At 34.0% G+C, this 9860-nt stretch overlaps 1 protein-coding gene across 1 annotated transcript; it reads right to left on the bottom strand.

Annotated features, from left to right (window-relative positions):
- Nucleotides 1-7666: 7666 nt before the first annotated feature.
- On the bottom strand, nt 7667-8929 carry LOC110036538 (protein WUSCHEL-like). Its single transcript, XM_020741012.1, has 3 exons — nt 8608-8929; nt 8389-8441; nt 7667-7984 (listed from the first exon to the last, which is right to left on the bottom strand). The coding sequence occupies exons 1-3, from the start codon at nt 8927-8929 to the stop codon at nt 7667-7669; spliced, it is 693 nt and encodes a 230-aa protein (XP_020596671.1).
- Nucleotides 8930-9860: the final 931 nt, after the last annotated feature.

Below are 9860 nucleotides of genomic sequence, written 5' to 3'. Positions count from 1 at the left end.
GGGTGATGATGGTCGAAAGTGGCGACAATGTCCAGAGACGACGACAACAGGAGTTGGCCGGATCTGTGGTGCAGGATGTTGGGCTGCAACTCCCTCTTCTAAAGGCTCTGGTCTTCCTCTTGCCTAAGATCTAGGTCCCCTTCTCATGAGAGGAGTGGAACTTTATTTATAGAGTCTAAATTTCAAATAAAGAAAGAATCAAACTTTTCTTGATCAGACAACCTAGAGATATCCCTTTGATCTAACGATTTTTTGTGGACAATTGCTTGCATTAATGATGTTTTAATTGAGCTCTCTTGGGTTGTTGGATTCGTCTCGCCTAGACACTCGATTATACTATATACCTTTGGCTCCATCTTGTTGAGCTTGTTAGCCTGACTACAATTTCTCTGAAATCAGAGTTTGATTTTTAATCAAAGTTTGAACATTTTTGCTCAAAAAATTACCTCAAGATCCGTATTATATCTCGACATTCATGTTGGATGTTGAAAATTTATTGATGGTGTACCAATAGTTACTCATTGATACGCCACTAACAAATTTTCATCATCCATCACGAATCTCGAAGCATAACATGGATCTCTAGATAATATTTTGAGCAAGAAATATTCAAATATTGATAAAAACTCATCTAGATCTCTGATTTTAGCAAACTTATAGTCAAACTAACCGGCTAGTTGAGACGAATCTAATGATTAAAAATTAGATCAATCTAAGTCAAATCAAGCCTCAAGTCATTGAACCACACTTAGAAGATTTTCGTAAATATTTAGAAGGTCAAACAGTTGTTGAATATGACATTTTTTTACTCGAATCGATCATTTTAACAAGACAAATCCAACAAGCCCAAGATCACTCAATTCTAACATCATTAAGGCACTTAAATGTCCATTAAATGTCATATGATCGAGGGAAGCTCTCTGGACTGTCCGATCAAAATGGTTCATATTCCTGCATTAATTGCATCCAGAACACTATAAATAGAGCCCCATCCCTCTCATGGGGGGTGAAAGCTTTAGGAGAGAACTTGAGGCTTTGAGAATGAGCTGAAGTCCATCACCACCACTAACTGCCGTCGACCTCCGCTGATCGCCATCGGCCATCACTGACTGTCGTCAACCACTGCTAATCGTCGTCAACCACCGCCGACCAGACTCCGTCAGTCAACGTCGTAACTTGGAAAATTTAGGGGCCCTTTCCCGTCTGTGGGACAAGAGCTCACCACTACTGTTCATATGCCAACTATGACCTACATGGTCATCGACTCATGCAGTTTCTGAATTCAACCACAACAGCCTAGTACGTCATTAATACTCGTCAACTATAGTCTACGTGATTCACAGTTCCTACAACTGTTTACTATAGCTTCTTTAGCCAATCAACGCATCTAGAGCAACCATCGACAACACTCACGAGGGACTACTACCTTCTTAACAATCAATAATGACCCTTGCAACCTGTTGTCACCAAGAACTGCAGTCATATTATAGTTATGTAACTTTGTAGTTCCATCTTCCTTAATTTAGGGGAAGAATAAACTTGTGTAATCATTATTCATAGTAAATTATTTCAACTGGGCTAGGCCCCGTTGTTTTTCCCCCTTTCAAGGGTTTTCCATGTAAAAAATCTAGGTGTCTCCTCTTGTTTACTTCTTTTTTTTGTATTTGTGTGCATTGCATTCTTTACTTCTTTTTTTTGTATTTGTGTGCATTGAATTCTCGTGCAACGCTAAGATGATAATCCATTACTCTACCGCCATGAATTTTCTGGCACGCATCAGTTTGGCGTCGTCTGTGGGAAACGATGCACCATTCGACCCTGTCTTCAGGTCTGAGACGTCGAATCCCAACTTCATTTTCAGATGATATAGATCATCCAATTCGTGAAGGATTCTTCTTTGCATCTTAAAGATCATCTCCAAAGCATTCTTCAATGTGGGGGGCAACCTTCACTACAATCTTGAAAGGTCGTTCACGTCAACGTCTCGGGCACGATTATAGTGGAGTTGTCTTCTCACATCCTATTCAGACATGAAGTATTTCACAACTTCTTCCAGGTTGGGGGGGCAACCTTCACTGCAGTCTTAAAATATCGTTCATGTTAACGTCTCAGGCACAATTGTGATGGGGATGTCATCCCATATTTCATTCATATTACAAGTCTACGAGAATTAATCTTAGAATGGAGAGCAATCTTCATCGCAAATAATGTTTTCTCAGTGCCCCTCATCGTACTGAAGTTCCTCTTCAACCAAATCAGGAAGTTGATCTCTTCAAGGATCCATACAAAGGTTGTTTTATAAGCTCACATGAAAAACGCCCCCACTGGGGGATAAAAGATTCAAAAGCAACAACTGATAAGTCGTTAAACATTTTTCTGGAATATGACTGCAACCATATTTCTAAGGAAACATACGGTCCATTGCAACCTACACCCCAGTTTTGAGAAATGCAGAGCATCTCCGAAATCTCATTCTGGGATTAATCGATCTTAGGGGACTTGATTTAACCTCTTCCATTACAGGCTACAGTCGTCAAGCAAGAGCTTCGACATACAACCTCGAATAGGTCAAACTTCCTTAGTAGATTTCCTTCCACCTCTTCTATAACAGGTTATGGTTGTCAAGCAAAAGCTTCGACCAACAACCTAGGATAGGTTAACCATCCTCGGTGGATTTCATATGACTTTGTTACGTGTTAATTCCGTCGAGCATCTCCAGTTATACAACACAGAACTAGTCTTACACCCTCAATGGATCCTCCTTTCGACCATGCTGCTAGAAGACGAACACAAGAGGGTCTTCACTAAAAAAATCTCAGAAGACTACGAGCCTTAGAAGGTACCGGTTCAAGCTCCTATAAGACATAGGTCTAAGAGGTCACAACCTAAGAAGGCATGAACCACAAAAGAAGCCACAACAACCGTGGAAGAAACAAAGAAATACATTATTGATGCGGTAGAATTTAGTGTGAGAATTTTGCAAAAAATTTTCAATATTACAAAATTTCACACGACAAATATATAATAAATATGTAATATAATCCTAACAAAAATACTTTTGATGAAAATAATTTATCTTTTAAAACTACCAAATCTCCTATAAAATCAACGCAAGTATGCGTATCGCTCAAGTAATAAAGGGCTTTAATGGAGTCCTAGATATCGATCCCACAGGGAAGTTGGAAAATCATTTAAGTTTTTGAAATTATTTTATAATTTAAAATACAAAAATAAAAGCAAAGTGTGAAGTTTAAAAATTAACTACTTTAGTGAATGCTAATTAAAATGCAGTTGTAAGACTACAGAAGTTAAACTAAACTAAATATCAAACTTGCAGAAATAAAATTACAAAAATTAAACAAAGTTTTTCTTGTGACAAAAAGTTCAAATTTAAGAAAGCATCATTCCCCTTTACAATGAGTATATGGATTGTGAAGAAATTGAAATCGTTTGAATATATATATATATATATAAATATATATATATATACTATTTTGTGCCAAATAGAAGCAATTCTATTCTTTACCCTCTTCCGAGTGTTATAAAGAACACTGACTAATCCAGAGTTTGGTCCCTAATTTCGTGGTTAAGATGAGAGAAACTGGCTGCCACTCTAGAACTCCCACAACTTCCTCTCCCAAGGACTAACTACTCCCTCACCTGAGAGCTAACAACTCGCATTAGTTTCCAATCAACTGGACCAAGTTGGAGATTTTAATCTGTCACCTTAAAATCTTCAATTCTGTATCTAACAAAGTATATTTATTTATTTATTTTCACTCAATCCCATGGATGACATACTCTCCCATGAAATCAAATGTGATTCTCCCTATATTGTAGAAATCATATCCCTTTTCAGAACATATGTTTCTCGGCAAGTTTTATTATTTTAATTGGTCAGATGGAAAAGTAAATGAAGATCGGGGTTCAAATTATCACAAACTATTAACATTTAAAACCATAGAAAACAAAATCTATTCTTCACAAAATCATATCTCAAAATAGGGAGAATGATAAAGAAAACAGCTCAAAATTCATGAGAAGAATATAACAAAACATGGATTTCATATATAAAAACAAGTTTATAAAATAAAAGAAATAAAAATACCACTTATCTCACAATCTTTCCAAAGCAAATCCCTAAAAGTTCTCTCCAAGTCTTTCTCTCTTTACAATCACTCCTGATTCTCTTTTAGAAGAGTAATGAAGAAGAAATCTCTCATCTTCTCTCTCGTTTTACAATCCTGGAAGAAAATCTTCTCTTCTCCCTCTATCTCTAACTCACGCCAACTTTCTCCTTCCCTCACGCCACACACTTAACTAATGAGAAGACTTCTTCTTTTATTTTGGGCTGCCTCCTTTGAAAAAGAATTCAAAATTCCCTCCAGAATTCTCTCCAAAAGTCAGCTCTTTTGAATTCAAAAGATGTATCATTTGATCCAAGAGACATATCCCTTTATAAAAGAACCTTCCAAAGTGTTTAGATGCATTGAATTATTCTAAGAGGTGTGTAAAACAAGTGTTCTTTTAAAATTCGAGCAAATTTTTTTCTCGAATTACCTTAATTTGAAAAAGTCGTCTTTGACGCATCATGCGTCAGTTCTCTGTCAAATGGAGCATCATGCGCCAGTTCTCTGTCAAATGGTGCATCATGCCCCGATTTAATAAAATTCATTGTTTGGCTCCAAATTTCATCTTTTTTGTCATTTTTGCTCCAAATGCCTAAAAATGATATACCTACAATAAAAACATGAAAATACCCTTATTTAAAGTGTAATATCACCAAAATAAGCATAAAATATGTATTTAAAACAGCATATTATTTTGGTGTATCAAAATCTCCCAAATTTAAATGTTTACTTAGTCCTCAAGTAACACTTTTATTACATAAAAGCATATGACTTAGGATAGAGATTAGCTTATGACATATACTTTAGTTTAATAAATAGAATAACAAATATTAAGAAAAACCTTTAATAACTTAAATTTAAATTCTAAGTCTAAAAATATTTAGTAATCAAATTTAAGATTTCTGATGACAAGCGACAACAATTCTTCTTAAATTTTTTTCTCGAATCGCCTTAATTTGAAAAAGTCGTTCCTGACGCATTATGCACCGATCTTGTGCATCATGCGCCAGTTTTCTGTCGAACGGCGCATCATGCACCGATCTAGCGCATCATGCGCCAGAATCCCAAGATTTGTTATTTTGGCTCCAAATTTCGTCATTTTTGTCATTTTTGCTCCAAATGCCTAAAAATGATATACCTACAACAAAAACATGATATACCCTTATTTAAAGTGTAATATCACCAAAATAAACATAAAATATGTACTTAAAACATCATATTATTTTGGTGTATCAAAATCCCTCAAATTTAAATGTTTACTTGTCCTCAAGTGACACTTTTATTACGTAAAAGCATATGACTTAGGATAGAGATTAGCTTATAACTTCTATACTTTAGTTTAATAAATAGAATAACAAATATTAATAAAAACCTTTAATAACTTAAATTGAAATTCTAAGTCTAGGAATATTTAGTAATCAAATTTAAGATTTCTGACGACAAGCGACAGCAGGTCCAAAATCACCATCAAAAGACTGGCAAAAAGCAACCACAGTGATTGTGCGGCGGTGTTAAATCCACTACAAGTAATTTTACAATGGTTATTACAATTGCCATAACACATTTTTGTGTTGTCTTAGCCATTATTTCCAATAATGAACCTAACACGATTCTCCACCATATCTTGTAGCCCCCATTTTCCCCCATCGTCCCCCTGCATCTCATCCACCCCCTCACGCCATCCACATTTACCCCGCGGTCAGTCTAAAATGTACTTTCAATAAATTATCATATTCATATCATAAAATAAAGTGTTCTTCTTAAATTTATAATATATAAGATCATTGTTTTTTTAATTGAAATAAATGTTTCATAATCTCACTTATAAGTGAACTTTAGATTATTTATATCTTGGAGCATGTACATACATAGTCCACAATTCTTATTTATGCATTTAATCTAACATCTAAATTTTCATATTTACATGCAAACATCCAAGCTTTTAACAATGCATGAAAAATATCACTGTTACTCACGATTAAAAAAATGAACAAATTCCTTTTTAATGCATAGCTTTATGACTCTAAAGTGCTGTGAATGAAAATATGAAAGTATAGTTGTTAAATACGTCAATACACATGAATTGTGTGGCATGCATGGAAAATTTCCCTTATATTTGTGTAATTGATGGAGGATTTTTTTTATTATTATTATCGTATTGAGTTCCTTTTATTCTCTTTACTACCAGTGTTTTATGTCCTACGTATTTTTGTATGAACAGAATTAGTAGAAATGTGTCTCAATAAGGTTGACATGATGGCGAGATTGTCAGTGATAAACAACAACGTAGGAGTATGTTGGTTTGAATGGTTCATTTTGTGCAAGTAGATGCTGATGGTGGTATTTATCATGCACAATATGGTCATGATGGCAAATCTTAACGAGACACATTTCTCTTCATGATCACAAGTAGATGTTAATATTGGTTTTATATTAATGGTCACCCAGAATTTGTTATTAAATTGTATTTCTTAACTTCTCTTAAAATTTCAATAATTTATAATAATTGAGAGTATATGCTCCGTGGCAGCGTCACTGGTTCGAATCCTCCCATGTGTAGTATAAGTATTCAAATATTTAGCACACCTAGAGACGGTTGAGGCTCGTCTAATAGCCTCTTGCCATTCCTTTTAAATATTCTCTAATGAGCAATTGTATGAATTCTTTGGCTGCTGCTTAATCTACATTATTGAAGTAACAACATCACATTAGGATTAAAAAATAAACAATAAAAGCATCTAAGATGATTTCATCCATAAAAAAAATAAAATTAAAAAAATATATTGAGGTGCACTGAATTCAAACACTCAATTTTGTTCATAAATAAGCAAGAAAATAGCACCATTAATAGATCAGAGGTTTCAAGCCACATCAATTGCTGGAGAAGACAAATAACGTTAGAATGAGAGAGGTGAGGAAGGAGACGGTCTACGAGAGTAGGCATAGTTATACTTTAATGACTAACCAGAGTTTTAGGTCTTAGAAATGTGAATCCTAAGATGCAGATGTTGCACATGTAAATACAGCAATTATATATGAAATATATGTAAATCTCCCTAAATATCATTTAGCTACCTTCCCATAGCAAAATTTATGAAGAATTTACCAATCTAATACTAAATACTATTTTTCCATAACAATATAGAGGCATTTACATACATATCATCCAATTCTCATGTAACACCTAAATTTTACTTTAGACATTAATTAAAACACCCAAATCTTTTAAATCATATAAAAAATATCATTATTTTAATTTTTAAAGAGAAAAATACACCTTTTTATCCATAAGTTAGGCAGCATGTGCAAAAAAAAATGAAATTTCGCATATATTTTAATAATAACATAACACTTGAGACATATAACTCGAGACTATATATATATATATATATATATATATATATATATATATAACAAAAAGATTTCCTTTGGTGCGAACTAAATGTATACCCACATAACCACAAAATAGTGAACCAAACCGTAAAGTTCAACATCAACAAACTATCAATAAACTTCATCACAAAACAAAACCCTAATCACATATAGCTGGGAGACTCATAGTAGTAAGAGTTGAGACTGAGCTCCAATGAAGCTCCGCCACGTGGGTAGCCGTTAAAATTCTCTTCCTGGCTCTGGCCACAATAGAAAGAATTTTGAATTTCTTGTTCACCGTTTGCTTCTTCTTCTCCTCGGATGGGAAACAGAGGAAGAGTCTCTAGGGTTCGAGCTGAGGCTGTTTCTTGACCGTTAATGGCACAGTGGTAATTCCATGGACTTACTTGTAAGGCTGTTTCCACACCAAACCATCCTAGACCCGTTTCCGGCCCATCTCCTGAACCGGAGAAGCAGCATCCCTGGTTAATGTCGTTTATAAAATTCAGTTTAATAATAATGGCATTAACAAATTGTTACACTAAAAATTATAATAGAATTTAAATATTTGGACATATTTAAGTAATATTGTAAGTTTTAAAATATATAGGAATTAAAATATACAGATCTAACACCTAAACATTGCTTTGTACATTTCTCATCTTCTTCCTCTGCATTTGATCATTGTAGACTTATCATATTCAGATTGATATCATGAATTTAAATTTATTTGAAAACATACATAAATACAATTTAATATGTAAATAACATCAAAAATACATTTCATTTCAAACAATTTAATACAAACATTATATTAGAAGCCATCTAAAAAACTATATATGATATCAAAATACATATGTATATTTAAGCTATATGCAAAGCTTACTCTGAAGCTTTTGTCCGCAGCATCATAAGGCCCCATAGAACCCAAACCAAGCTCTACAAAACAGGACCCAAAACTTTAATCATTTGATAAAAATAAAGCATTCCACACAATTCTAATGCATTTATATGTTGATTCTTATAACACCTTGGTGTACTTAGGGTGATATTTCTATATGCTAGGTATGTAAGAACAAGACAATTGTGTGGACAAAGTATTTACTGTTTATAACATTGGAATTGTTAGAGCTGGCAATATCAGAAGTCAGCCGCTTCTTCTGCCTCTCTCGAGCTTTATGGTTCTGAAACCAGTAGAAGACATTCTTTCCTTCGATCTTCCCATACTGTCGAAGCTTAGCAGAAATTCGTTGGATTTGCTCGGCACTGGGAGATCGGACGCCATAGTTGTAGTAAAGATCTCTCAAAATTCTTATCTGGTCTCCTGTGGGAATCCAGCGAGCGCTGGACTGTCTGCAGAGAAAGCTGCTGCTTTTGCCGGGGTTGCCATTCTCTTCCTGCGGCTGGCTATGGCAGTTTGGCTCCATGAAGAGACAGACGAAGAGCAGGAGATCAGAGAGAAGGAAGGAAGGAAGGAAGGAAGGAAGGAAAGTAATGTGGTGAAAGAGAGGAACTGGTCGGGCGTATAAGTAGTGGGGGAGTGATTCAGAACCGGGGATTTGGGATTTAAAATATTAAAAAGAAGTATTTGCAAACATACCACACAATTATCATGTATTTATACATCTAACATCTAATCAATTGAATTTTTTAACATCGCATGAAAAATATATTAATAACATTTTAATTTTAACGGCATAAATTTTAAACAGCAAATATTATAATCATATAAATGAAATTCTAAGTATTAGATATGTAAATAAAAGAGAATTGTGTGGTAAAAATTGTACATAGTATTATTTTAATACTATCAATTTTTATTTATTTGCATAAATTAATCTAATTATATTAAAAAATAGATTATAATTAATATATATACCTGATTTATGGGTTTTATTATTTTAATAATTAGGATTAAATAATATTAATATAAGAGAGGGGAGAGGATCGGATGAGATGGACGGAAATCTTTTGAGAGAGGGACTGAAGTTGATAGGTGGAAGATCAAAAAAGGACGGGGACAAAACAGGGTGTAGAAAGCTAGGGTCCAGAAGCTGAAAAAAAGCTCCCATGCAGCAGGGCCTAATGCACCATAATCATTACATATCTAACCTCAGTATAGTATAGAATGCAAAATATGTATTTTAGTGCTCTCACACGCCACCAAAAATAAATGAATAATCTTATACTATTCTGCTCGGAGTTCAAAAAAATCCATTAATATATTACCACGCCCGCTTCAATTATATAATATTTGATGTCATGATTATTCATATAAATTTTTTTTTCCACTCATAATTCAATATATTAAAATAAATTGAAATAAAAAAAAGTTCCTTTATTTCTACATATTAAAAT

The sequence above is a fragment of the Phalaenopsis equestris genome, unplaced genomic scaffold (genome assembly GCF_001263595.1).
Source record: "Phalaenopsis equestris unplaced genomic scaffold, ASM126359v1 Scaffold208075, whole genome shotgun sequence".
NCBI lineage: Eukaryota > Viridiplantae > Streptophyta > Magnoliopsida > Asparagales > Orchidaceae > Phalaenopsis > Phalaenopsis equestris.
This window is presented reverse-complemented; position numbering and strand designations above follow the sequence as displayed.

Coding starts and splice junctions, on each gene's coding strand:
- LOC110036538 (XM_020741012.1), bottom strand. CDS start 8,929: ATGGAGCCAAACTGCCATAGCCAGCCGCAGGAAGAGAATGGCAACCCC. Junction 8,442..8,607: donor CAATTCCAATGTTATAAACA/GTAAATACTTTG, acceptor CCTGTTTTGTAG/AGCTTGGTTTGGGTTCTATG. Junction 7,985..8,388: donor CTGCGGACAAAAGCTTCAGA/GTAAGCTTTGCA, acceptor GACATTAACCAG/GGATGCTGCTTCTCCGGTTC.